The 13,534-nt window shown below is 32.3% G+C and overlaps 1 protein-coding gene and 1 non-coding gene across 6 annotated transcripts in view; both read left to right on the top strand.

Annotated features, from left to right (window-relative positions):
* Lrch2 (leucine rich repeats and calponin homology domain containing 2) overlaps positions 1-12,267 on the top strand; it is an 89,229-nt gene extending 76,962 nt beyond the window's left edge. For 4 of the 5 annotated variants that reach the window (XM_090325842.1, XM_090325841.1, XM_090325839.1 and 1 more), the window contains 5 exons: positions 1,852-1,909; positions 2,678-2,790; positions 2,987-3,124; positions 3,271-3,348; positions 11,071-12,267. In XM_090325842.1, coding sequence (XP_090181968.1) covers positions 1,852-1,909; positions 2,678-2,790; positions 2,987-3,124; positions 3,271-3,348; positions 11,071-11,190 — 507 coding nt within the window. In that variant the 3' untranslated portion in view covers positions 11,191-12,267. Of the gene's footprint in view, positions 1-1,851; positions 1,910-2,094; positions 2,173-2,677; positions 2,791-2,986; positions 3,125-3,270; positions 3,349-11,070 lie in introns of those variants that run through there. The other variant, XM_090325843.1, reaches the window with a different exon arrangement.
* On the top strand, positions 112-241 carry LOC150041375 (small nucleolar RNA SNORA35). Its single transcript, XR_016533958.1, has one exon. It is a non-coding gene; the product is annotated as a small nucleolar RNA SNORA35 (small nucleolar RNA).
* Positions 12,268-13,534: the final 1,267 nt, after the last annotated feature.

Genomic DNA, 13,534 nt, shown 5'->3' with positions numbered 1-13,534 from the left:
CACAGTAATCACTTTATGAAAGGTATACTTTCTAACTAATCCACATTTTAAAATGAATGGTGGGTTTTAACAATAGCTTGGAGAGTTTAATTTGAAAGAAAAAAAGCACTTTAGCATTGTTCCATGGCCTTTGGTTTTCTGGGTAACCAGTTAGGTCTGAAAACAATGCAAGAGAAAACTTCCTTTTTCCACGAGAAACATCTCTGCAGTGGGATGTTCCTATCGACAAAAGGTTACATAAACATTTCCTGCCATCTTACATTTAAGTAGTACAAAGCATTGGCGGTAGCCAGTAGAGAAAAGGACACTTTGTAAGATCTTGATGAAATATTCAGATTGTTTGAATAACTAATTCTATTTTAATCTAACCTTTTTACTTTACCATAAAAGATTTCAAAATAAAACACTGAAGAATACCTCTTTTTAATTCGCTTAAACTTATTTATTCTAAAGTATATTTATATTAGTAAATAAGTTATTATATATTCAAAGTGATTTGTGGATTTTCATTCTATGTAAGTGATAATTGGTATTATTTCTTTTCTTTAAGAAAACCAGGCTTCTTTCTCTACTGTGTTGAGTGATTTGCATTATTAGACTATTATATGAATTTAGAATAAACGTTTATTTATAAATAAGTTATTTGCATGGAAGATAAAATGGCATATATGCTTTTAGCAGAAATTTTATATTGAATATTCTAAAATTAGTCTTGGTCTTTTATTTTTAAATTATATCAAATATTCATAGCTTTCACTTGTTTGTGCGGTTTTACTTTAGTATTTTAAGGTCTGAATTTACAAGGGAGAGTAATAGTGTCAATTTTCTCAGATAAGTTGTATTCTGTATATAATATAGTTTAACCTGCATTGAAATAAATAAAATTTTTATTTAGTAATTCATAAAAAGTTAACCAAGATAACGAAGACAGACTATAAGACTATGGTTAGATAAGATGATAAGCCTGTGTTTTTGTAGCAGAGTTAACATTCAGCTTAAACAACAACTGCATCTTATTCAGAATGTTCAGACTTCTGATTGTTTAAATTTCATGTGAAATGAAAATGGTAAAGAAAAAAACAAATAGTATTCTGTTCTAACAAAGCAAATCTAAAAGTTTCCCCGTGCCTGCTGAAGAGACTAACTTTTCCAGAGTCCAGAGAAGTGACTAAAGTCTCATTACTACCTACTTCCTAGACATTTTGTACAGAATAAGTGTGCAATATATTTTCACTTACTTAAGTTAATCTTTATAAGAATTTAATCTGAAGCTTGAAGAATCAGAGAAATATTAAATGTTCAAAACATAGCCTGCACTTTCTGAGTCAAAGTTCAGATTTGTTTCATACATCTTTCCAAAGCACACCACTGTGTGAGAGCATGTTGAAACTATGTGTAATGATATAACAATTTAACATAATGTGTTTATCTATCTTCTACTAATATAAATATGTGGATTAGTCTCAAACTTTAATTTTCTAGTATTACATGTCAAATCAGTAGTAGGTAGATAGTGAGTAGATGTTAATATAGCCTCAAATATTTTTCAATGAAGAGTTCTTCATTATTTTGGAATGTTTGTTCTGATTCTTTCAAAAAGAATCTGATTGATGCACTTTGTGAATAATCTTTTTCATAATATGAGAGAGAATTATTAAAAAGCATATGTAGTTATGTCCAAGACAATATTTATTGATATTATACAGGTGAAATTTATCAACCTGAATTGAAGTGTAAATTGCTTTCCTCTCTTCTACTAACCTTTGAAACAGTATTTTTATAAAATTGACATGGATATGATGATACACCTTGATCATTTTGAAATGAAGGGATTTTGTTTTCTGTTTTTAGGAGTATGACAGAACCGATGGTTTTTCACATGGTCCCTTTGGATTAAAGCCTCGATCAGGTAAATATGTATTTTGTAAATAAAATGTATTGACTGTGTTGAAACTAGTTTCTCAGCTTAAATGGAATTTTTCCATAGTTTTAAGTACACGTAGATTCTTTCCCCTCTCCTAAAATAATTTTCTCTTAACCTTATTTGTCTTTCCAATTCCCATCCCCATTTCTTTCTTCCTCTTTACCTTCAAGCTCCTGAAACCTCAGCTTTTTGCCTTAGATATATGGCAGTCTTATTTCCACTCTGCTGTGACTGCTGTTAGAATGACCACTCTGCCAGCAGACCAAACACTGTTTGAAATTATAGCACTCCATTATATTGTGGTTTTAAAAAGGGATCTTTTCGCATTTGGCAAGCCCAAAAGAAAATACATGGATCCATGTTACTTGGCAAGGTATTGAATTATAGTTTTTCTTCCTGAATAACTATATTGCCCTTCAAGAATAATTTCCTCTTTTTTGAAGATAGAAGGCTCACATATAGTCAATGAAAATTTTTAACTTGGGACCTAAGTTTCTAATAACAGGTGTTTAAACAAGAGCATGTGTAAATGGTAGAAAGAATTACACCTGTGTTCCCTATTAATTTTGACAGAATTCTTATATTTACTTAAAAATCTTTAGAATGTTCTAATAAATAATAGGGTTTTATGTAGTTTTGTACTGGTTCTTTTTTGTTTTAATCATGCTTCTTTTTCCATCAAAGGTTGCTCCTTTGATTAGCTTTGTAACACTTAAGTATTTTCCTGTTTTTTATGTTTATTTTTTTATAAAGCTTTTAGCCGCTCATCTCGCCAGGAATATGGAGTAGCAGATCCAGGATTTACGATGAGAAGAAAGATGGAACATTTACGGGAAGAGCGAGAACAAATAAGACAGCTTCGCAATGTAAGTCACGTTAACCTTTCAGATCTGCTTCAAAGTAATAGGTTAAACCTGGAAAATTGATAATGTATATGTTTATTATTGAAAAAGTATATTGATACTTTTGATGTTCTCTGATATGTGTGGCTTATCTAACAGTATCATAAATATGTAATATATTTAGGTAGACTATTTGTGATTCCTACCCATTTCTTTATAGAACCTTGAATCCAGGTTAAAAGTAATTTTGCCTGATGACATTGGAGCTGCATTGATGGATGGGGTTGTTCTTTGCCATTTAGCCAATCACATAAGGCCACGCTCTGTAGCAAGTATTCATGTACCTTCACCAGCAGTGGTAAGTTGTGTATATAGTAGTTATCTAATGGAAAACACAGCTTCTTAAATTGTTTTTAAATAGTATTCCTTAAGAAATTCAATTTTCAGTTTTGATTGAGTTTTATAATAAATGTTTGAAAATGTATTTCCCCATTTACTTTACAGCCCAAGCTGAGCATGGCAAAATGTCGAAGAAATGTAGAAAATTTTCTTGATGCTTGCAAAAAATTGGGTGTATCACAGGTAATTATTTACCTAACAGAAGCTCATCTAAGTATTTATTAATTTGTTCTATGAGTAGTAAAGTCTTCTTCATGGTAACAATGAGTAATATTTTCAGAATATGTAAATGAATAATTTCTCTTGGTACCTTCTAGCAAGCTTCAGTAGATAATCATGGCAATTGTTTAAGAAAATGTTCTTAAACTTTTTTTTTTCATTCATGGGTCTTGAACTCTGAGCCTGGGCGCTGGCCCTGAGCTCTTGAGCTCAAGTCTAGCACTCTACCACTTGAGCCACAGTGCTACTGGAGATAAGAATTTCGTGGATTTCATGCCTGAGCTGGCTTTGAACTGAGATCATCAGATCTCAGAGTCCTTAGTAGCTAGGATTACAGATGTGAGCCACTAGTGCCTGGCTGTTCTGAAACTTTCTATTTTTTGTTCTGAAACTTTTTAAAGCATCATTTATAGATCAATAACCTGTATGTGCCAGGCTACAAGGGAGGCAGGAAGTGGGACATCTAAAATCTATCAGCAGAAGTCAGTGATAGAGCTGTTGCACAGCCTAAGATTACTTGCTTAATCAAGCATAAGAACCAGATTTTGAGCCACAATGCTGCCAAAAAGAACCAGATGTTAATTGCGACTTCAATTCAGCATGTAATAAAGATTTTAGCAAGAACAATTAGGCAAACCAAAGTAAAAGTGAAGATCACCTAGACTGAAAATAACAAGCAAAACTGTCCCAGTTCACAGATAGTATGACTTGTAAAGCAACTGTAAGAACAGATGAGTTCAGAAAAATTTTAGAATAAAAGATTAATACAGCTGGTTGCTAAATCTTCCTGTCTGAAACCCTACATATTCAAGAAGCTGAGATCTGTGGATCTCAGTTTGAAGCCGGCTGGGTAGGAAAGTCCGTAAGACTCTTATCTCCACAGAACTACCAAAATAAAGCTTAAAGTGGGGCTGTGGTTTAAACGGTAGAGCAGTAACCTTGCAAAAAGAAGGTTAAGCACAGAGTGCAGACCCTGAGTTCAAGCCCCAAGAGTGACACAAAAAGATTAATAAATATATACTGTTAACTAGTGATTTTTCATAGATGACCTTTTATTAATTTGAGGAGTTTCGTCAAGCTCACTTTTTTGGTTTATGAGTATGCTGTCTTCTGCACATTTGTATAAAAGCCTATTCTTTTTCTATTCAGTTGCCTTTTCATTTGTATCAAAAAGTCTTTTCAGTGCTTGATGAAGGCTCATACCTGAAATCCTAATTATTTGAGAAGCTGAGATTGTTGGGATTATATTTCTGGGCCAGCTCTAACATGTAAAGTCATTAAGACTCCTTAGTGAAGAGCTGGACCCCATGACATGCTATCCTAACATAGGTGGATCCTGCTGAGGGTACCTGGGAAGAAAACAAGATCTCAAAAGTTATCAGCAGAGAATAGATCTAGAAGCATAGCTCTAAAGTTAGAGTGCCTGCCTAGTAACTGTGAGTACTGGAATTCAAACCCCAGTCCTGACTAAAAATAAGCAACAAGAAAAACAATCTATTTGTCCATAAATCTGTAGTCTATTTCTTGATTTTTTTAAGTTCATTTACCTTTTTTTCCCCTCCATATTTACAATGGTAAAACATGGCCTTGCTTACTATAGATTTTGAAATCAAGTAATAGTAGATATTTATTTAACTTGTTACTTTTTTTCTGTCAGTATTGGGGCTTGAACCCAGGGCTTGGGTATTGTCCCTTAGTTTCTTTACTCAAGGCTGACACTCTACCACTTAAATCACAGTTCCACTTCTAGCTTTTTTTTGTGGTTAATTGGAGATGCAAAGTCTCATGGACTTTCTATCCCAGTCTAGCTTTCAACTTTGATCCTTAAATCTTAGCCTCCTGAGATGGTAAGAATATAGGCATGGGCCACCAGTGCCTGGCTGTAAGTTGGTACTTTTAAAAGCTATTTTGGCTTTTGTTTGTATGTGTGCTGGGCCTGGGGCTTGAACTCAGTGCCTGGGCATTGTCCCTGAGCCCTTTTGTCAAGGATAGTACTCTATCACTTGAGCCACATCTCCACTTCCATATTTTGGGGACTAATTAATTAAAATTCAGAGTGTCTCAGATGTTGTAGTCATGAGTGTTTTTGAAATGAGCGCTTCATATCTCAGCCTCTTGAGTAGCTAGGATTGTAGGTGTGAGTCACCTATGGGCTATTTTTTTTATTCCTTGAATTTCCATGTAATTCGGAACTTTTAAAAATATGTCAACTCCTACAAGGAAAACTTCTGTTTGGATTATTATTATAAAAGTTTTGTTGAATTGAGATAATACTATAGAAAATATTATATATTAATAATATTCAATACCTCTTCCATGAAAACAGTATATCCTTAGTTGAGTCTTTAATTCCCTCAACAATGTTTTATGATTTTCACTATGTACATCTTGCATAGGATTCCTTAAGTATTTCATATTTTACATGCAGTTACATATGTAGTTAACTTTTAATATCAATTCATTTATTCCTAATAGAAAATACATTTAGTATTTTTATATGATATCTTATAATTTTATTAAACTCACCAATTCAAGTATCTTTTTGTCAGTTTTACAGATTTTTCTATATGAATGTTTCTTTTTTATTTTGCCAGTCCTGGGGCTTGAACTAGGAGCCTGGGCAGTGTCCATGGGCTTTCTCCAGGCTAGCATTCTACCCTTGAGCCACAGCACCACTTCCAGATTTTTCTGTATATGTGGTACTATAGAATGAAACCCAGGACTTCATGTATACTAGGCAAGCACTCTACCACTAGGCCATGCTCCCAGCCTAGATGTTTACATTTTCTGAGAGCATTATCTTGTGTGATGTTGTTCTTAATGTATTATGTTATTTCTTTTTTTGCACTTATAGTTAATCTCATGTTGTTACTATATCTGACTTTGTCACCTGGTATATTTTATATGTTTATTTGTTCGAAATAGGAAAGAGAAGGGGGAAAGCAAGATGGATGGGAAGGGGTAGACGGAGGGAGGGGAGTGGGGACAAAAACATGAGAGGGGGTATTAATGTGTGGGAAGTAATGTACCTACTACCTGACAAATGTATCTCTAACCCCTCCATACATTATCCCAACAACAACAATAATAGCAGCAACAACAAAAAGCAGCTTTGTAAAGCTGGCCCGGTGGCTCACACCTGTAATCCTAGCCTGGGCATTAAAGTCCATGAGACTCTATCTCCAATTAACCTCTAGAAAATGGGGGGGTGGCACTGTGGCTCAAGGGTAGCCTTGAGCTGAAGAGCTCAGAGACAACACCCAGACCCAGAGTTCAGGACCCATGACCAAAAAAAAAAAAGCTTTGTGATATGAATGCATTAAGCTGTTTTTTTAAGTCAATTGTCTCAGCCCAATTTCCCAGTACAATATTGAAAACTAATCAAAGTGAACATATATATATTCTTGTTTTATCCCTTTTTAAAGAATTTCTGTATCTTCACATTAAAGTATGATGATAGTTGTGAGTTTTTCATATATAACCTGTACAGTATCAAAGGAATTTCTTTCTCTTTATAGTTTGGGAAATTCCTATCCGGGATAGCTAATTAGATTATAGCAAATTCCTTTTCTATTTCAATTGGTGTGATCAAATTATTTTCTTTGCAGTTTCCTGTTTATCAATGTATGCTAGTTGTGGTATTTCACGCACAAATATAAAGTTCTATGATCAAATTCAGTCTATTTTTACTTTCTCATATCTCAATTTTCTCATTTTAAACAGTTTTAACTGCATTCATTACTCTATTTTCATATTTGCATATGAAGTACTTCAATAATATTTGCCTCCATTATCCTTTTTTACATCCTATCTCTTCATCTCCCTCCCCAAATAATTTTGTTTTACACTGTTCGTTTTGGTAGGTGTGAGGGTCTAGCTTCTGCATATTAATAAAGTATGTGAGATTCTTTTTCAATCTGTTTGAATATAGCATGATATTCTCCAGTTCCAGTTCCATTTTTCTTTTCCCAAAAGTCATTTAGTTCTTCTTTAAATACTTCTCAATTTTACATATATACTACATTTTATTTATCCATGTATTGGCTGATGGACATCTGTATTGACTCAATAGTTTGCCTATTACGAATAGTGTCATTACCAACATATATTTGCAGGTATCTTGTGTGTATAGTGAGTTGTATTTCTTTGCATATCTGCCCAGTTGCGGCATAGCAGGATCACCTAGAAATTCTAATTTGAGGTCTTTTTTTGGAACCTTTACAGTGATTTCCACAGGGGCTGTACTAATTTATGTTCACACATACAGTGTGTAAGTCCCACTTTATTTTTGCAGCCATTTGTTGATGTTTGTTTTTGTGATAATTGCCATACTAACTGTAGCGACATGGAATTTTGAGGACAGTTGATAACCTTTTCTTTATGGCTAATGAACATTTCCTTAGAGTTCATTGTTTTACTTCTTTTTACAACTGTTTGGTTTACTAATTGACCAACTGGGTATTTTTGGTGTCTTAATTTTTTAACTCTGAATATTAGACCTTTATCTGACTGATGAAGATTTCTCCCATTCTGTGGGTTGTGTCCTGATTCTGGTGATTATTTCTTTTGATGTGTAAAAGCATTGTATTTTGATATAAAATTCCATTTGCCAATTCTTACTGTTATTTACTGAGCTATTAGATTCCTATTCAGAAAAATCATTGCTTGTACCTAAAATATTCAAGTGTAGTTTTTTTTCCATATATTAATAGAAGGATTACATTATATTCATCAGATAGAGGGAGCATTACTTCACATACATTGATACCCTTTCTCATGCCTTGTTCCCATTTCCCTCCCCCACTCCCACCCCTCATCTTGTTTCCTCCCCTTCCCTATCCGATTTCAAATAACCAAATATGCATATATCCAATATATCAGATAACAAGGTGAAATACTGTAACAATATGAGATGACCAAGAGACAGCAAAAGAGATGAGAGATAACATATTACATTATGGACAACAATCACTCGTTATATGGTTTTTGTTTCTATATCCTGGAGGTCCTTTCATTTAGCATCATACTATATGACCTTATGTTACACTGTAGTTTTAAAATTGGATTCATATACAATCCATATTTTGCCCCCTTTGTGAAAACCAGATGGGTACTGCTGTGTGTGATTTTTTATGGATTTATGTATTCTATTTCATTAAGTTTCATATATGTTTTTATGTCAGTACCATACTGATTTTGTTACTGTGGCTCTGTAGTCTAATTTGCAGCCTAGTATTGTGATACCTCCAGAATTACTCCTTTTGGTAAGGCTTTTCCTATTCAGGATCTTTGATGTTTTTATGTGGACTTTAGGATTGAATTTTATTTCTGTGAAGAATGAAAAATTTTGGAGACTTAGCTATTTTCACAGTATTATATCATGTGATCCATGAGCACAGGAAGTCTTCCATATTTTAGTGTCTTCAAGTTTGTTCTCTAAAGTTTTATAATTTTTATTGTAGTAGCTTTGCACCTACATAGTTAGATTTATTCCTAAGTAATTTTTGAGGCTATTTTGAATGAGATTGTTCTTCTAATTATATTTCTTAGTCTATTCCTCTTATCAGTGTCCACAGATGTTACTGATTTTAGATGCTAATTTTGTATCTTATCATTTGGCCAAAAGTGTTTATCAGGTTTCAGAGTTTTCTGTGGGAGTTTTTGAAGTATTTAAAATATAAATCATGTTATCTGTAAGTAGGGATAAATTTACTACTTCCTTTCTTGTTCGTTGTAGTTTATTTCTATTCCTGCCTCAGTGCTCTGGCTAAAAGTTCAAGAATTATATTGAATAATAATTGAGAGAGTGGATACTGCTGCCTCATTCCCATCATTAAGGGAAATTGTTTCAGATTTTCCAAATTTAGTATGATGTTGGATATTGTTTCATGTAGCCTTTATGTGGAATTCATAACTTCTATTCCTATTTTCTTCAAGGCTTTTATTATGAAATAGTAACTGTTCAATTTTCCTTCATTTGATAAAGCAATCAAGTGGTTTCTCTTCTTTTTTTCCTATTTATGTGCTGTACAATGTATATTCATTTTCATTTATTGAACAATCTTTGCCTTTATGGAATGAAACTAAATTTATGCCTGATATTAATGATGATCTTTTTAGTGTATTATTGAATTTTGTTTTCAAGTATCTTATTGAGAATTTTTGTGTCAATGTTTATCAGAGAAATTTATCATATTGTTTTTTAATTTTTTTTCCTTGTCCAGATTTAGTGTCAGAGTAAATACTGGCTTCTAGAATGAAGTTGATAACATTGCTTCTCTTTGTCTTTTATGGGATAGTTTAAGAAGTATTTTTATTATCTGTATGTAGTTGTAGAAAATAGTTTTAATTTTACATGTCAGTTTATGAGTATAATGCATCTTGGTCATTGTCGCTGCTTTCAAAATTCTCCCTCATTTATCCCAACCTCACCCATCAGTTCTTTGATGATGTGGTGGAATTCAGCAATGAGTCTGTCCTGTCCTGGCTCCTTAAAGTGGAGATGACAGTTTTCTCTTAAAAATTTAAAAAGTTATCTTTAAGTAGTTGTACAAACAAGATGCCATATAACAAAGCACTTTATGAATACAATGCATTTTGATCAGTATCACCCATTTCAGCACTCCGAATTCCCTTTGTCCAACTCCTTTCCTTACTTTTCTTAATTTTGTGGTATACACAATAATCCCCCACCTTTTTTCTACTTTTTTTTGCTGAACTCTGGGTTCAGGAAGTGTTGTTCTTAACCTTTGTGGTCAAGGCTAGTGCTCTTTCACTTGAGCCACAACTTCTAGTTTTTTGTAGTTGATTGGAGATAAGAATCTCATGGATTTTTCTGCCTGAGGTGACTTCAAACCAAACTCTCAGCTTCCAGAGTAGCTAGATTTACAGGCATAAGCCATTGGTATCCAGCTATGATGAATTCTTGACTGTATCCACCCCTTCTACTCTCATCAGAAGACATTTTTAATTAAACAATCATCAATAATATTTGTGAATGAGTAATAGGAGTAAGAAAAGGAAGTTATTATTTCCACGTTCAATGGATTGAATAATTTATAAGATAAAAATAGCAAGCTCATTTAGTGAAGAATTCTACTGTGAACGCATCTATTTCAGTAGGTCTGTAGAACATCCATTTCGCTATGTCCCATTAGCATTAGTTTTATAGATCTTGGGAGGAATTAAAAACTTGGAGGTCATCAGTGTTGAATAGATACTTAAAACTATAGGAATAGATGAGAATACTAAGGAAAGAATGTAGAATGAAGCAAGTAAATGATTATTGACTCTTGGAAATATTTACGATATTAGAATCATTGAAGGCCAATGAAAGCCACTGGCTTGAGAAAAGTTAGAAAAATGAGTTGTGTCACAGATGGTGAGAGGTAAAGTTTTAAGAAAATTATTAACTAAGATGTGGCATGACAAGAGCAGTTAAGTAGTCATGAATAATATTTGATATTCAAGAAGGAATTGATTTTTATCAGAGAAAACGCTTTTAGGTCAACAAAAATACTTGTTAACTAGTGAATGAATAAAGTTCCTTTAGAAACTTTCTGCATTTATAAAACATAGAAGTGTATTTTTTTCTTGACGTTTACAGAAAATATGTTTAAGTTTTATTATTATATAATACTACAAAAACATGAGTGCTCAAATATCTATTTTTCTTTTCTTTTCTAGGAAAGACTCTGTTTGCCTCATCATATTTTGGAAGAACGAGGTCTTGTGAAAGTTGGTGTAACAGTTCAGGCACTCCTTGAGTTACCTACAACCAAGACATCTCAACTTTCGATGGCCTGATACAACCTTCTAAAAATCAGAAGTGTACACTTTCATTTATTTGAAGTGATTTCAGATATCTTTAATTCATGAAGGGAATATCCAGTCAAAAATAATTTGCCTTAGGTCAAGCCTTAAGGTTTAGGTTTTAACAAAATTACATTCACACATCAAATTTATAGTTTAAATTATCCAAGCTTCTTTTAGGGGAAAATGAGATCAATTTAATCAGAGTTTTGAAAAGTTCAGTTTCTCCTTTACTAAGTTAATGACTTTATTTTTCAAAAAGAAGATTGATACTGAATTTAAAATATGATTAGGCTTAATTTTTTTATATCATAGCATACTAGTACACACCCAGATAAACATAATCATTTTTGTTAGCAATTTAAACAATTCTATATTTGAGTTATTTAATACTTTATATAACATTTCTTTAATCCTTGGTCTTAGTTTTCTAGAAAAAATGAATAGACAAAACAACTCTGGTATTAAATTCTTTTAGTATTATAGGTTTGTGCCAAAATATTTTCAGTTGTACTGTAGATTGTTTACATGTGAAGTGCCTGTGTAATTGATGAATATTATATAGTCTTAAGCATTTTTGCAATTTCTTTTTATGTATTAATAGAATCAATGGGATCTTAAAATATTTCAGTGGATTTTGTAAGGTCAGTAGTACGTGAGGATTTTAAAAGTACCTCACATTGGGACATTTGTCAATTTTTAGTTAATACCTTGCAGTTTTCCTTAAATTGGTTATTTCATATTGTCAAAGTGTTATTATACTTAATTTATGCTATTTAATTTTGCAAAACTTAATCATCTTTTAAAATGTATTATTTGAGAGTATTTTATTTCTGTATTGAAAATGTTACACAAAGATTTTTGAGAACTAGTGAAGTGCTAATGATCAAGGACATTTTGATAAAGCTGCCAAAGTTTGGATTTATATCTTGAATATCAGGAACATTACATCAAGTGCTGCTTTCAACTATACTCAGCAGCAATTGAGAAATAGGTTTTTATTCAGTTTAGTCATTTGTAGCTATTGGACACCTTGTGATGCTCAATTGACTTGATGTCAACGATAATCCATTCCATAAATATTTTCATGAGCTTGTATGTTACATAATCCTGTTTGATTTAGAGATGGATAAAGTTATGTTGGTAGTAGGATAGAAACTTTTCCAAAATATCACTATAACAACTCTGAACCTTAATAATCACTTTTGTAGTAGCCAAGCAAGTATCATTTTAAATATGTGATTATTTGCACTTATTACCTCTTAATATGGATGCAACTTATTAAAAATGCTGGCCTAGGTATTTTAAAGGGTATATATTAAAGGCAAAAAGTAGTGTGCCAAATGGTATATTAAGGGTTGATTTAGGAAACAATTCTGCTGTTTTTGGTCTGCTGGCATGAAGCCATATAACTAAATTTCGGCTTTGGAATATTGATGTTTCTTTTTTCATTCCCATGCACCAAATTGGAGCTTGCAAATGATCAAAGCTTCTTACAACTGTAAAGTTTAACATTTAAATTATTAATAATTTATTACTTTAAATATTTGAGTTAATTACTTGTAAATTTTCAGTTGGATTTAAGCCTTAGAAGGGAGAAAACCCTTATTGATATAATCAACATCCCTAGTGAAAATTTGTATAAATATAGTTAAGAAATTCCTAGTGAGTTCCTTAGTTGTCCAGTTTTAAATTTAGAAATTTGACAGCATCACAAATTAACCTTAAAAATCACAACACTTGTGCTTCTTTCATAATTATTATGTTATATAATTCTTATTAATCTAGCATTTATTATTTTCCAGATTTTTGTGCTCCATTATTGAAATAGTAGGGAAATTGTTGATCATTACCTTATTGCATTACACATATTGATTAATTATTACTGTAAAAATAAAATGAACCAGAACTTCATTGTCCATTCTTTACAGCAAATCAGAATCCCATTGAAAGTGGAATCATCTGAGGCCCATACCTTGACAATTCATTTAGTGTTATACTAAAAGTCAAAACCACATCTAAGCAGCTTCACAGCATAATCTACAAAGGCAACATTATATCAAGGCTCCCGTGTGTTTCATTAAGTAGTTTTCAAGTATAAATTTTATTCTAAATAGCTTTATAGTTATTTTATAGTACTCCATCAGTTATTGGATTAAGAATCATGTTCATTATTTGAATGGGTTTGTTATCTGATGATGGCTAAATAATCAAACTAAAATATTTTGCTGGGTCCTAAAAAATTCAATAGTTAGGTATTCCATGATTGTATGGCACAAGAAAGCAGTGATGTTGGGTATGTTAGAATTAAAGTGAGTAAAATGCATAACCATTTGTT

Source organism: Megascapheus bottae, chromosome X (assembly GCF_031878675.1).
Source record: "Megascapheus bottae isolate mThoBot1 chromosome X, mThoBot2.hap1, whole genome shotgun sequence".
Lineage (NCBI taxonomy): Eukaryota > Metazoa > Chordata > Mammalia > Rodentia > Geomyidae > Megascapheus > Megascapheus bottae.
Note: the sequence above shows the minus strand (reverse complement) of the source record. Positions and strands in the feature narration are given on the sequence as shown.